The sequence below is a fragment of the Ostrinia furnacalis genome, unplaced genomic scaffold (assembly GCF_004193835.3).
Source record: "Ostrinia furnacalis isolate ACB-3 unplaced genomic scaffold, ASM419383v2 OfSCF3547, whole genome shotgun sequence".
NCBI lineage: Eukaryota > Metazoa > Arthropoda > Insecta > Lepidoptera > Crambidae > Ostrinia > Ostrinia furnacalis.
Window position 1 is genome coordinate 64,889 of NW_021133786.1, and position 15,789 is coordinate 80,677.

At 44.6% G+C, this 15,789-nt stretch overlaps 1 protein-coding gene across 4 annotated transcripts in view; it reads left to right on the forward strand.

Moving 5' to 3' along the window:
* LOC114357965 (uncharacterized) overlaps window positions 1-15,508 on the forward strand; it is a 46,633-nt gene extending 31,125 nt beyond the window's left edge. For 3 of the 4 annotated variants that reach the window (XM_028311797.1, XM_028311800.1, XM_028311798.1), the window contains 9 exons: window positions 1,765-2,045; window positions 2,943-3,121; window positions 3,904-4,135; window positions 5,087-5,237; window positions 6,204-6,340; window positions 8,757-8,999; window positions 11,012-11,216; window positions 13,538-13,576; window positions 14,421-15,508. In XM_028311797.1, the coding sequence (XP_028167598.1) occupies window positions 1,765-2,045; window positions 2,943-3,121; window positions 3,904-4,135; window positions 5,087-5,237; window positions 6,204-6,340; window positions 8,757-8,999; window positions 11,012-11,216; window positions 13,538-13,576; window positions 14,421-14,996 (2,043 nt within the window). In that variant the 3' untranslated portion in view covers window positions 14,997-15,508. Of the gene's footprint in view, window positions 1-1,764; window positions 2,046-2,942; window positions 3,122-3,903; window positions 4,136-5,086; window positions 5,238-6,203; window positions 6,341-8,756; window positions 9,000-11,011; window positions 11,217-13,537; window positions 13,577-14,381 lie in introns of all 4 variants that reach the window. The other variant, XM_028311799.1, reaches the window with a different exon arrangement.
* Window positions 15,509-15,789: the final 281 nt, after the last annotated feature.

Sequence of the window (15,789 nt, forward strand, 5' to 3'; positions counted from 1 at the left end):
CATGGTACTCAGTGCGCGTTGTGACAAACGACGCCCGCCATACAGAATGCGATAATTGAGTGACAGTCGCTATTGCAAGACATTTCATAATATTTATCAACTCTCGGCGAACAAACTTTAGGTGATTTTATCCGTGGGTGATCAAAAGACACCAAAGTGTCGCCTGGAGTTCATTTTGATCACCTGGGTGATCAAATTCAGGTGATGTCTACTAGTGAACATCTTTCAATGGAAACTGATAAATAGTACTACGCCTGTCTACAATACTTATCCACGCCACTATTTCTAGGAACCCGCCACCGACCGCTCCTCAAATATCTCGCAAGCGGCCTCACAGCACCGACAGCGACGACGATCGCCTGGTGATCGACGAGCCCGGCCCTGCCTCCACTGGCCCCGCCCCCTCCTCCACAGGCCCCGCCCCCTCCTCCACAGGCCCCGCCCCCTCGGCGCAGGGCGTGGCCAAGAAGCGCACCGGCGCCGCGGCGGGCGGACAGTGCCCGTTTTGCGACATGACCACCAAATACAGTCATGTGCTGAGAGATCATATTTGCAGGTAATATTCAATATTTCATTTTTATCTAGCTCGTGGAACCTTAAGTGGTTGCATGGGACCGCATTAATAATTGATTTTCATTGTATCTCAAATCGCTGGTACTTGAAGGATTTCCGGGTAACTAGGTCTTTCCAGGTGTTGTTGGAGTAAAAATTAGTATTTCAATAGGATAGCTATGGTCGGAAGTTCACAACCATCGTTATACGTCTGACTAGAAAATACAGCACGGGATAGTAAAATACTTGCACGTCTCGTAGCACTGTTCTGTAGCTGGTGAGATAAGCTGCACTGTATTTATTGTAACATTTATATTACTCTGTCTCGGCGAATAAATCTTTGACTAGGGTAAACCGACAGTCATTGGACGCTGCCAGTCATTGGACAAAACAACCTTTGAATTTTCTTAAAATAAATATTCCTTCAAAAAAACGCCCTTTTATCTCCATCAGTCGGAATCTCTCAGTTGTTGAAATAGAAATGCTATTTTAAATTCAGTAAATAACTGTCCAATTAGATAGTATTACCGTGCCAATAACTTTCTTAAGTGTCCAATGACTGGCAATTTACCCTATATCTTTGTCTCTACCTTTCCAGCCACTACCGAGTGAAGCCATACACGTGCACCGCGTGCGGCTTCCAGGAGAACAGGAACAAAGTGCGCGCGCACGCCGCCGCCGCGCACCGCGGGCACAACCCGCTGCTCCTCGTGCGGCCCACCACGCTGCCGCCCCAGCCTGTGGACCAGCCCTGGAGCCCGGCGCCGCTGGCTTGCCTGGCCTGCAACGAGGGGCTGTCGCAGGTGAGAACGTGGCCCCCCAGCTCGTGGCCCCCAGCTCGTGGCCCCCCAGCTCGTGGCCTGCCTGGCCTGCAACGAGGGCCTGTCGCAGGTGAGAACGTGACCCCCTCAGCTCGTGGCCCCCTAGCTCGTGCCCCACACCCAGACCGTGGGCCNTTGGGCTCACTCCTCGCCTCATAGGTGGGATACGTTTGTGGCTAATAGAGTAGCCAAAATTCAGGAGGAGCTATCACCGCAAGATTTGTTCCACGTTGCAGGTCGTGAAAACCCCGCAGATTGTTTGTCGCGTGGTCTCACACCCGCACAAATTATTGATCACCCGCTTTGGTTTAGTGGTCCACCATGGGCTAAGTCACGCCCCTCTGAGTGGCCTGTCTCCGCTTTCAATCCCGCGACNGCCTTTCTCCAACAGGTCAAACCCGAAATCTCTGACCTCACTCTAGCTCAGCTCATCGCCTCTCCTCAAAAGCCGGTATCCCCAACGCCCTTGCCTGCCGTAAACCTGAACATAGTGAAGCAGGAGCTGACGGATTCCTTCCCTGATGACGACGAGCCTTTGGACGCCCTCTGCCGGAAATATGGCCAGTTCTGCGAGCCCAATGGCCTGAGCTACAAGTGTCCGCTATGCTCGACAGTCGAGATCACCCAGGAGGCTATGCAATCGCATCTCTTTGAAGAACTCAAGTATAGGAGGTGTGTATAATTTAAACAGAATTCTCAGCTCGAAAGAAATCACTTGTACAGGAATAATATTGAGCTTAAGTAGCTTTAGATTTGCGTCAGCTAGCTTTGCGGGTTCGAATCCTGTGAGAGTAAGTGTAATGTTGCTGGAACATTGATTGGATGCTTGTTTTTGTACGTATATTTTTATGTAATGTGCTTTTGCTTTTACTAATTGGCTTGTTTTATAGCTTTCACTTTTTTGCTTAAGTGTATTGCTTCGCTTTTTGTACATAGTATTATGGTAGCTGATTGATGAAACTCACTCAATGATACTAAAACGTTTGCTAAGATGTTCTAGTGGTTTCTATGTACATAATGTGCTATAAACGAACGTGTGGTTGTAAACAAAAATGTAACCAAAGTCTAAATGTAACCAAGGTTACAAAATAACCAACACCTTGATCGTTTTTTTTACGCAAGGCAGTTTATCCTAATACTCAATCCCCCTTATTACAAAAAGTTAGACTGGTCAACCAGAGTTCAAACTGATTTAAATTGACATTTAGTATAGAAATGTCATTTTAAACCAGTGCCAGTGTTCGGGTTTGTAATAAGGGGAATATGTTAATTGCTTAAATTGCTTTCATAATGTACACACGGCCACACTGTTAACTATCCATTTCCGTTTTTTCTCTCGCTCTCATCAAATGGTGATTCTTTGCGATAGAACGAGACGACATGACCGGCAATAGTAGTTAACACTGTTGCCGATAGTACGGTCAACAGCACGTCAACGTAAACACTGTGGTATCTTACGTAGTTGCGATAGGGGCGACTTTGCAACGAAAATGTATAGCTTGATGTGCTGTCGACTGTACATTATCATTGGTCCTTCGAGCCGGATGTTCATAGACAATAATTCCTCAGATGGGAGTGCGCGATGTGTTCATACCGCGCGTTCCACGGCGCAGGACTAGCGGAGCACGTGGCAGCGGAGCACCGCGGCCGCCACATGCCGCCTCGGGCTTTGCCCCGCGACATGGCGGTCGAGAAGTGGGTCGCGGCGTTGTTACAGCACCAGGGAGCGGCCATTGTTAATAACAAAGGTCAGTGGTCACGGGACTATTCCCACCTCTCGTTGCCACCGCTGCAACTCCTGTGTAGCCAGGATCTAAAGCTAGCGCCAATAAAAACCCAACCAGTGAAGGTCGGGGAACCACGCTCCTAGGCAGATTTAAGGTCGCAGCATACATATCAACACGAAAAGGGATAGACAACGTATCACCTTTCGCCTCGCCGACAAATAGGCGTCAAACTAACGTATGCACGTAAGGCCCGGCTTCCAAAAGGCGAATCGCAGCGTAGAAATATTTTGAATAACCAATCAAATTTCATTCAGATAATGAAATTAACAGAATGAAATGTGACTGGTTATTCAATTTCTTCGCTCCGCTCCGCCTTGGTGAAAACGGAGTCTAAGGTTCAGTATCGATTCGGCCACGGCTAGGTGCCGCCGCGCTTACGGCTCGCTGACTGTTGGTTTGATCACTTTAAAAACACCCAAATTATTTGCACCACATTTTATCTTCTCAGTATAATTGCTAATAATGATTTTGTAGGCGTTTAGTGGTTTGTGGACAATAGTGTCATTCATGTTTAAGTTTTACTTAGCCTAGGCCTGACCCTCACCTTAACCTAGCATTTAGCATAATCGGGCCTAATGCCTGTTTTCACCATCAATCCCAAATTTTCAAGTGACCCCTATGAAAAAAAAATCATGTTATAAATAGGGGTCACTTAAAAATTAGGGATTGATGGTGAACTGAAAACGGGCATTAGTGTCTCAAAACTCTCCAACAATTCAAAACCCATTTTCTTCCTTCAACAGATAACCTATCCAAGCAGAAGATCCTCACGGAACGTCCCCCAAAGCCGACCAAACCCGACACGCCCGTGCCCGAAGAGCCGAAGCCGAAACCGACCATGACGGAGCTGGAGAAGGCTTTCGGCCCGTTCGGCCAGCCGTGTAGTATGATGTACTGCTGCCCCAAGTGCTCTACTAAAATTAAGGATGAGGCTGCTATGAGAGACCATTTGGAAAGCGAGCTTACGAAGATTAGGTAAGCTTTAGCTATGATCAGCCTCCATAGACAATGTTTGCAAAAGTGACAGTTGTAATCCAGAAATCGCTTTGAGTTCGCTTGTCAATAGACAATTTGACACCATTCCGCAATAATTCGAAATCAAAACTTTTCTAAAAAGACACTTCATTCTGGTCTTAAAAACTTAAGTAATTTTAAATTACCCGTAAATTACGATTTTTGGTCACATTGTAATAGAAAAAAGTAGTTTAATTGAGTTGACAAAATAGTGACGTCACTTGCTTGTAGTGCCATACAAAAACTATGGGAGAGTTTCGTTTTGACAGTTTAAAAAAGTACGTCAATTGATTGGTGGTGTCAACATGTCTATTGTTATGCTCCATGAAGTGTTTTCGGAATTAAAACTGTTACGAACGTTCGCTTATGTATCACCCTGTAATTTGTTTAGAAATATCTCATGGTAGGTATTTGATAGAGGTCCGAGATAGTACTACTATGTTTGTAAATTGTAATTTAATAAGGTTTTCCTGCTACAAACGATTAAGGTACAATTTCTAGCATATCCTGTTAACCATTTCTTTTATAACATAGCGTTTATTAAAACATTAGGATATTAGTGTTTTAGATTGTTATGATGTTGTTCCTAACTACTTTTGGAACTAGATAGCACTGTGTACCACCACCATCAGTAGGCCTAAGATGCGCGCCGCGATAAGCGGTTATCCCACCATTTTATCGATTTTGCCCATACATTTTGACGTCGGTAAAAGTTATCACGGCGCGCATCTTAGGCCTACAGGTTATTTTTAGTATCCACTGCAGGAGCAGGGGGATAAGATTTTTTCCTTTTTTGACGTAATCTACGTAAGCATTTGTAATCAGTTGCTGTACCTTAAATAATCAATTAAGTAAGTATTATAGTCTACAATGTCCAAGGAAGTTTACTTATCTATTTATTTCGTTTTCCAGATGGCACTGCAGCCACTGCGCCGTGACCTTCCAGACGTACCACGAAGCGCAGTTCCATTGCAAGAGCGCGCACCCGCGGCAGTCCGCGCGCCCGCGCGAGGCGGCACGCGACCCCGCGCTCCGCTCCGCTTGGCTCGCCGCTGCCTTGCAGGTAATCTCCGCTAACAGATCCGCTTCACTCTCACGAGGCCAGTTCCATTGCAAGATTTAGATTACTTTCTGAAAATCTTGTTTTATACTTTTTCAGCGTCGTTTTTTGTCGTAGTTGGGTTTTAATAAACAATCGAATACATTTATTTCATTCTTCAGTGCTGCGGTAACAATCCCCCCCTCCTCCCTCTAAAAACTAAACTGTTAGCTTGAAAAATCTGTAAAAATTCACAATAATTCTTGTTTTTATGAACTTTCAAGGAAAACTATAACGGTTAAGATAGATTAGGTAGTTAAAGAGTAATAGTCGTTTAACTCATCTATATATATATAAAAGAAAGTCGTGTTAGTTACTTCGCTTATAACTCAAGAACGGCTGAACCGACTTAGCTGAAAATTGTCCGGGAGGTAGTTTAGAGCCAGGAGAAGGACATAGGATACTTTTTATCCCGTTCGAAAAAAAAAAGTCTGCTTATTTATTGCCATTAAGGCGGAACAAAGTTCGCCGGGTCAGCTAGTGTATTATAAAATTTCATATTTTATAACAAATCCTTAGGAGAAAATATGAAAAGTTACTTTAGATAAAGTAATCGCTTACTTTTCAAATATATTGTGGTAACGAGGGACAACTACGGAACCCTACACTGCGCGTGTCACGACACGCACTTGGCCAATTTTTACTTTACTTAATCTTTTTGAGCACGACTGTTCATTTTCTGTCGTATAGCTAATCCGTCGAATCACAGAATCTGCCGAATCCACGAATCCGTCCAATCCAGTATCTGCCGAATCCACGAATCTGTCCAATCCCAGAATCTGTCCTATACCGAACAAAGGGAAACGAACGACAGAAAGTGTTTATTTTTAAGCCAATTTCTCATCTTATACCATTGTTTATTTCCTCATAAAACATGTCTATAAAAATATTAACACTCATTTTAACCGCAACATTTCGTTATTCCACCAGGTCCAAAAACTAAGCATGAAGTCGCTTCCCATCACGCACACGCCGGCACCGGAGCCGCCGCCAGAACCGGCGCCCGACAACTCGCTGCTCGTCGTCCGCTACGAGGAGAGCGTCTCCACCGAAGAGCCTGCGCCGAGGTACGAGCGTTAATAATAATTAAGGCCTACGTTGAAACTCCGTATCTGTATTTCGAAATATTATTTATGAGAAGCGCAGTAGGGTTACCAGTTAAAAGCACCCACACCCGTTAAAAGGCCTCCGCTAAAACTCGTGCGGTAGCACGGAGCGAGTGTTGTGTGCGTGCGGTGCCTAATTTTAGGCTTAATTTGGTTGTAAATAACAGAGGTCACAAAACCAGTGTCAGACCAAGACGCTAGAGGCGTCTCTCTCAACAGCCATCCATCAGTTCTACTACGTGCTATTTAAGTTTAGCAATTTTTTGAGCTATGTCGGTGTGAACAGAGTGATGCGGCAGGTACAAAAGACACTTAACTTCAGTGATATTCTATTTATTGAGAAGATAATTTACAACCATGTGCACACACTTGAATGGTAGGAAAAAGAGACCATAGAGAGGGGCCATAGAGCATACAACGCTTCTGGGTTGCCAGATATCGTTATTACATTTTTACCACGGTGTCTTTTGTTTTCCTACGTAACTCGACCAATCTTTCGAATCACTCTAGGTGGGCAGCTCAAAACCGGTCGTTGTGGATATTCGTAGTCCAGCAGTTAACGTCTTTTTTTATATACCACGCCTGCACCTATAATACATGTTTGCCAGTAATACTTTTTAATATTCTTTATGGTTTTTTTTAACTTTTTTATTGATATTGTTTTTGGTTTTTGAAGTTACTTTTGTACTATAGATGACCCACGCTGAACTGTCCCACCAAACTCAATGACAGGGGGGCGCTACCATCGTTCAACTATATGGTTTCCAATAGAGATGAAACGGATATCCGGCAACTATCCGGTAGGCCGGATATCCGGCCCTAATTTACTATCCGGCCGGATACCGGATAGTAACTCACTATCCGGCCAGATACCGGATATTAAAAAAAAAACGACAATTTCCTATTAATAAAATGAAATACATTAATATTTGAGGTAAATATCAATAAAATGGCTTACAATAATGATGGCTTTTATTTAAAGTCCAAAATTTACAAAAAAGCCATATTAAGGCCTTTTTAAGACTAATTTATTTTTCTGGGCTATTCACTCTAATGACGAATACATAGATAAATAGTAAATATCTGTTAATGTCGAAATATTGCCAAATAAAATAGGCGATTTTTTTTTTCACTGATGGTCTGATGACATCATGTAATTACACTGGCCATCACAAAAATCGACCCTCCCGCGACAAGCACTTTCAAACGTATGCATCCCCACTTCCCACCAATATTGGCACCATTTAAAAGCCTAGTTCTAAACTTCATTTCATTAAAGGAAAGGTGTTAATTAACCCCAAAAATGTGTCTGTAGAAAAATCCAGAGTCACTTCTTCAAAAAATAGGTAGTTACGCTTGATGAAAGTCGTTCATGGCTATAAAACTGTAAGTTGGGATTAATCGCTATCCATCTGTTAAAGAGGACACGTGAGATCATTATTTGGTTTTATAACAATAAAAATGGGTCTAATTGATCCCAGAGGTGAGCCCAAAGTGAGGTCTTTTTTCAAGTCATATTTATTGTATATCGCTTTTATGTTAATCTTTTATTAAGAAATTAAATGTGTTTTTCTTTAAGGATATTTATTGGGCTTTCAAATAACACCAATATTGTTGGGGCACCATGACTGTGTCAGTAGAAACGAGTTTTACTGTAAAACGTAGGTGGGCCGATTTTTGTGATGACCAGTATAGTTAAATTTTCGCTATTCAATCACACACTCACGATTGCAGCCGAAATTGAATTGATCTGCCGCGTCTTTCCGTTCTATACATGGCCAGAACGCACCCATAGGAAACTGCTCGTGTATATTTTGTAGTGCCCGTTTGTAAATCTGTGACTCCAAACTATACACGAATTTTGCGTACTGATCGTGTATAGTTTGGAAGAGCTTAGTAAAAAAAGTCATCTCCAAACTATACTCGATTAGTTTCACACCCTTGCGTTCTGGCTATGTATAGAACGGAAAGACGCTGATCTGCCCCCTAGACAAGTGGCAAAATCTGACATTCTATTCGGACGGATTCGATTTTCCAAAAGTGTGACTAGTCTATTCTACTAATAGACCCACTGATCGCGTTCGAAGCACCTGTGCGGCACTATACTCGTCACGACATGCAACGAGACAATGGGCCAACTATCCGGCCGCCGGATATCCGGCTATCCGGCCTAGCAGCTGGCCGGATATCCGGTATCCGGTATCCGGCCAAACAACTATCCGTTTCATCTCTAGTTTCCAACATGGCAAAAATCGGAACCAGCGATCCGGTATTGACGGTGGCGCCCCGCCCGCTGTCAATGTCATTGATAGGACAGTTCACTATTTTGGAACTATAACATACTGTTAACAATACTTATCCACGCCACTATTTCCAGGAACCCACCACCGACCGCTCCTCAAATATCTCGCAAGCGGCCTCACAGCACCGACAGCGACGACGATCGCCTGGTGATCGACGAGCCCGGCCCTGCCTCCGCTGGCCCCGCCCCCTCCACAGGCCCCGCCCCCTCGGGACAGGGCGTGGCCAAGAAGCGCACCGGCGCCGCGGCGGGCGGAAAGTGCCCGTTTTGCGACATGACCACCAAATACAGTCATGTGCTGAGAGACCATATTTGCAGGTAATTTACAATTTTCTCTTTCAGTTAGCTCAGTGGTTCCCAAACTTATTTAGTCTACTGCCCACTTTGAGAATAAATTATTTTTTAGCGCCCCCCATTTTTGTAGTCAAGAGTCGAGCTCAGTCGATGTCTAAGAGTCCTCCTAGTAGATGACGCCTCCCAAGCCTCTACACAACGTCCCGATTTTTCTTCTGGGTCTATTACCGCCCCCCTTTAAGCCTGCAGCGCCCACAAGGGGGCTTTATCGCCCACTTTGGGAAAGACTGAGCTAGCTGTTAGCCAATAGGGATGTATCCTGGGTAAAAAAGCAAGAGTTTTAATTAGTTCGTCAGTTAGCTTATCAAAAACTACTCGACACGTATTTTTTACTTTTTAAAACTAATGAAAATGTAAAGAGATAAAGCGTGCCAAAGTTCTAAAGTAAAGGCCCGTGACGTCAGTGAGTGCGTAAAAGTGCAGCACTTTGTGACGTCGCGCGGAACTTCAACGCACTATAACTTTGTAATTATTTGTTTGATTGACAATTCAAAATATACGTGTCCAATATTTTTTTATATTCAAATTGATGGACTAAAAATTTTTTTTAGGTAGCCTAATGTTAATAAATTATTGACTGCTGTAAGATATTCTGCTTCATCATTCGTGCTAACGTCATTAATATTTGAGCCTTTTTTAATTTTATTTTCTTACGGTAGCAATGTTGGCTATGACTAAAACTGGACCCTAAATGCATTTCCAGGCATCTAGATTCCCCGGTGTTGGAGTAAACATTTTATTAGTATTTTCAATAAGACAGTTACAGCTCTGTAGCTTACGACTATTGTCACACGTTGGACTATAAAATAGATACTGCTTAAGTGTTTGAGTTTTGACATTACATGCAGATCTCAATCTTTCTCTCATCTTATCAATCGTAAAAAAATACATTCATGATGTTTACTGGACAAATAGTAAAATAGTCGCACGTTTCATAGCACTCGTCATCATCATCATTTTAGCTACAACAGGACGTCTAGTGCTGAACAGGCCTCCCCTCAATGATTTTCATATTGACCGGTTGATAAAGCCTGGTCCGTGAGCACGTAGAATTTTGTCCAATGACCCCAAGCTACCCATCCTTATCGCTCGCGTGTAATAATATTGCTGTCACAACTGTGCGAAGGGCGCCCGCAGTGAGTGTGCGAGCTTGGGGTCATTGGACAAAATTCTACGTGCTCACGGACCAGGCTTTAGCGGCTTGCATCCAGCGCTTTCCTGCTACCTTTATGAAGTCGTCGATCCACTTTGTACTACACCTGTACTTGTACAGTCGCGGAATGAAAAGGTTCGTCACCTTAGTGTCGGTTTTCGCTTGCACTAGGTATAGATAACCCACGCTGAACTGTCCCGCCAAACTCAATGACAGGGGGGCGCCACCATCGTTCAACTATATGGTTTCCAACATGGCAAAAATCTGAACCAGCGATCCGGTATTGACGGTGGCGCCCCACTGTCAATGTCATCGACAGGACAGTCCAGTATTTTGGAACAATACTGTAAGAGTCAAACCTGCCAACATAACAGTGCAAGAAACAGTGCTGCTAACATTTAAATAAATATGGACGTTTGCTAACGATTATGGCATGGAATAAGGTTTTGCTTGTTTATTTTTCTATCCCATCAGCAATGCAATGATGACATTGACCAATTGACAATAGTTTTTTTTATTTAATAGAAATAATAATGGCAGGTTGAACCAACAAGAAGGTTTTAGTTTATCAATCATAATAATCTTCTTGACAAGATAAATCGTCGAACAACTTTGATCTGAATAATTTTGAACTTTACTGACGAACAGTTAAAGATTATTTTCTCTAACTTGAGATTATTCTGTAACATAGTTTCAAAAGGTAATATGTACTCGCGATTCGTTGAAGGAATCAATTTGAAAACTGACGAACCTTTTCATTCCGTGACTGCACCTTGATTTACAGTCTCGTAGCACTGTTCTAACTGTCTTGATGTCTTTCCAGCCACTACCGAGTGAAGCCATACACGTGCACCGCGTGCGGCTTCCAGGAGAACAGGAACAAAGTGCGCGCGCACGCCGCCGCCGCGCACCGCGGGCACAACCCGCTGCACCTCGTGCGGCCCACCACGCTGCCGCCGCAGCCGGTGGACCAGCCCTGGAGCCCTGCGCCGCTAGCTTGCCTGGCCTGCAACGAGGGCCTGTCGCAGGTGAGAACGTGGCCCCGCAGCTCTTGGCCCCCGTTCGTGGCCCCCAGCTCGTGCCCCCCCATACCGTGGGCCCACCCAACTCGTAACACCCCAACTCGTGCCCCCCGCTCTTGGCCCCCTAGCTCGTGGCCCCCAGCTCGTGCCCCCCCCCGCTCGTGGCCCCCCAACTCGTGCCCCCNTTGAATAATGTTTCCGACAAAGGTTGTCAAATTGACTGACATGTTTATCGTATAGTACAGTCCACTATGAAAATTAGCTGTGGTTTGTTTCAACTACCTATTTTAATTTTTTTTGTCACTTTCTAAGTGTTGAATTTTATGGGATTGGGAAAGAAGTTCCGAGTTTGAAGCGTTCATGAGCAGACATTGCAGTTGAATATTCAAGTTCTGAAATTGATTATTGATGAATAATAAAATAAATTCTTCTAGCTCGATTGATGGTTTCATTTAATTTATTTAAATCAGGTTACCTATAATAATATTTTTTCATTAATTTATGAAAATATCAAATTAGCCCGTAATCCTGAATCCTGATACATAAAGTTAGCCTATTAATTTAACACAGGTACGACTGTACTCAGTGTTGCCCTATCAAATCTGGGGGCACGGCAGTGCCCCCACCAATGCAATTGACGCGCCTCTATGCCAGGGTTTTTATGTTCCTGGTCAGGCTATAATAGTCATAATATGTATTCCTATTAGTAGTTTATAATTTTAAGTGACACAAGAATGTTTTAAACTTTAAAAAATTTAAATGTTCATTACATAACTTTTTGTTTTTGTGACATTTCTTGTTTTGCCCCTGTACCCTTCAAATGTATAAAGCTCTCCAGTGTGCCTACCATGAGTTTACGTTAGATGTGCTCGCTAGCGACTGCGTAAAAAAATGACATTTAAATGTATGACATATTGTGCAGCGCCCCTAGCGGCTACTTTCCAGAAATAAAATCTTCATAGAATTTTTTGACGTATTCGCTAGCGAGCTCACCTAACGTAAACTCATGGTAGGCACACAGTTGTTATCAATCTATGAAACCTAAATTGATGAACCTACCTGACTGCGTCAGCAGGAGGGTTGTTTTTATTTTATTTTTGTATCTTTTATATTATGGGGTAAAGTTCTGGAAAAAAAATAAATAGGACATAAGTATTTAGCCATAATACTAACCTTTTTTTTTTTTTTTTTTTTTNTGTACAAACATTGGCATTGCAGACAGGTGTAAATGGCCTGCCCGCAAATGTCCAACTACCAACTATCAAGGTCGACGGGCAAAAGCCCGCCGCCTTCGGCCCATCCTTCTACGGCGAGCTGGGTCTGCGAGGGGATCCTCTTCCCTCTCCCGCTCAGCCGTCTCCTTCTCCATCATGACGGCCTCACAATAGGCCTTAAATGCGTCATATCCGGTGTCACTACCGACTATGGCCTTGACCACTGCCGGTAGCGATAAGTCATATCCAATGGCCGCACGGAGCGTGGCTCGGTGCGGCTCCCACGCAGTGCACACCTCTAGAGTATGCTCTGCTGTGTCCTCGATTCCGGTATCACAATGGTGGCAGGCGGCGGTCCTCTCACGGCCGATTCTGTGCAGGTATCTCCCGAAACAGCCATGTCCGGTCAACACCTGCACCATCCGGTATGTAAGTGGGCCACCGCGCCGCTCCAACCACTCCTTTAAGCAGGGCTGCAGTGCCTCGACCGTCCGGTGGCCCGCACTGGGCTCCATCAGACAGGCCGACCACTCTTCCACAATCGCGTTGCGGGCCTCCTCCCTCCAGTGCTCTATTTCCCGGGGCGCTGGTGGGTTACCACTGCGTCTTGCGGCAGCGGTTTGCCGGTAGACCTCCGCCAACTCGTGCCCCCCCAGCCCCAGCCCGTCATTCAGCCCTGGAGCCCTGCGCCGCTCGCCTGCCTTGCTTGCAACGAGGGCCTGTCGCAGGTAGCAATCGATACATCATCCTATGTTTTTATCAGACTAAAGCCCGGTCTGCGAGCACGTAGAATTTTGTCCAATGACCCCAAGCTACCCATCTTTATCGCTCGCGCGTTTATGTTGCTGTCGCGACTGTGCGACGGGCGCCCGCAGTGAGACTTGATATAAGATGTGCAGTCGTCCTCACAAAAAGACTGACCTTGACTCAGACAACATCTGGAATACAAAGGCGAAGGCAAAGACAAATATCCTTATTATTTACAACATGAGAAATAGTACATAATTTCAAAACCTTGTTTCAAAAAAGAATTCTAAACTTTCCAATTTGGCTTTTTCCGTAATATCGGTACTTCAATTTCATGTTTAACTAACTAATTTATGCATTCTGCAGATATCCGCCGACATTCACCGTCTCTCGCACCCCAACCATATGGTTGTGCCCAAGACCGCANCCTGCAACGAGGGGCTGTCGCAGGTGAGACCCCAGCCTGTGGGCTACCAGGAGAACAGGAACAAAGTGCGCGTCGCACCGCGGGCACAACCCGCTGCACCTCGTGCGGCCCACCACGCTGCCGCCGCAGCCGGTGGACCAGCCCTGGAGCCCGGCGCCGCTGGCTTGCCTGGCCCGCAACGAGGGCCTGTCGCAGGTGAGAACGTGGCCCCCGTGGCCCCCGCTCGTGGCCCCCGCTCTTGCCCCCCCCACAGACCGTGGGCCCAACCAGCTCGTGGCCCCCCAGCTCGTGGCCCCCCAGCTCGTGCCCCCCGCTCTTGCCCCCCTAGCTCGTAGCTCCTCGCTCTTGGCCGTGCCAGCTCGTGCCCCCCCCCGCTCGTGGCTGTCGTGTGGTAGCTCGCTACTGTTAGTTTTTCAAAAGTTTTGATAGACATTGTCACTGTCGCTATGTGCATGTACACGTACACTCGCCGTACGTACGTAAAGCTCACTCGCCTTCGTGAGTTGCAAGAACTATACAAAGATAATAAGGATGCCACAGTGTAGCTTGATATAGGATGTGCAGTCGCCCTCACAAAAAGACTGATCTTGACTCAGACATCTGGAATACAAAGGCGAAGGCAAAAACAAATGTCCTTATTATTTACAAAGTGAGAATTAGTACATAATTTGAAAACCTTTTTTCCTAAAAGAATTCGAAAACTTTTCCAATTTGGCGTTTTCCGTAATATTGGTACTTCAATTTCATGTTTAATTAACTGTAACTAACTGATGTATTCTGCAGATATCCGCCGACATTCACCGTCTCTCGCACCCCAACCACATGGTCGTGCCCAAGACCGCAACCGTTATCAAGTGCACGACGTGCGGCACGCGGCACGCGAGCGCCGCCGAGGGCCGCGAGCACGCCGCTCGCGAGCACGCCGGCCAGCCGCGCGCGCTCGCCACCTACCGAATGCTCGCCGACGTGCGCCGCTGCCTCTACTGCAACAACTGCGCGGCCACCTACAGAGAGATGGCTCTGCACAATAAAACCGCGCACCCTGACCTACCCCCTGCGGTCAAAGAAGAATTACAACTCAGCTTTATAGCTAAGCTGGACGACGACGAACCCCCCAAGAAAGTCGCCAAGAAATCCACCACGAAACTACCCGCGCAAACCGTCGCAAAGAAATCTACCACCAAACTACCGTTCTTCTACTACGACGAGTCCGACGTGGAGGAATACTCGTACTACGGTACCAAACCGACCCCGATAGAAAATTACGAGAACGTCACCACTCTTATGTCGTTCTGTAATACCATGGTGCCATTTACCATGAAGAAATTGAGTGAGATCATCGAAATTAACCCCCGAGTGATTGTTGAGGATTTGGAAAAGAAACCCACTCATCAGTGAGTGTTTTTAAATTGATCAGTGAAAGTGAGTGTTGTAAAACTAGCCATGACATGGCGAAAATCTGTGATTTTTTAACGTTAATGTAGCGGTGTGTTGGATTATGTATACACATCTGTGTAATGTCAATTTGTATTCACTGTTTATATTCGCATACCAGTTGTATATTTGAAGTATTATTAATGTATGTGTCTAAAGTATAAATATCGTGTATATCCTAGAATTTAGTTTGATTCGATTCACAGTTAAACTGTTTTTAATGTCTGAATTTATAAGTAGATAGATATAGTGCTAAGAACGATTTGTCTGTTTACACACAATCCAACATAGTGCTTTCAAATATTCCTAGTTGTAGGTTTAAATAGTGATTGTATTGAAATAGGATCGGCGGCATTTGTTTTTGTTAAAATATCTCTATGATTCTGATTTTTTTTGTGTCATAATACATGAACACTTCTAGTATTTGTTAGATTAGGCAAAAATATAGTTAACTCTGTTGAAATAAAAAAAAATTAGCTTAACCAAAAGACATCTATGCCAGTTCAATATGGCGCAGTAAGTTGACTTAATTTTTTAGTTTATTAGTTAGTATAAATACGCTGTAATTGTCCTATACAATTTGTATTTATTTTGTAAGTTGTTTTCGAACATAGATCTAATGTTTATGACCAGAATGAGTGTTTCGTGGTACGCCATAAAACTCAAGTGTTGCAAGAATAATATAATTAATTTGATTGTTGACAATTAGTCAAGCCTGAAAATAGTTCTTACTTGACCAATTGTTAAAAAAATCTAA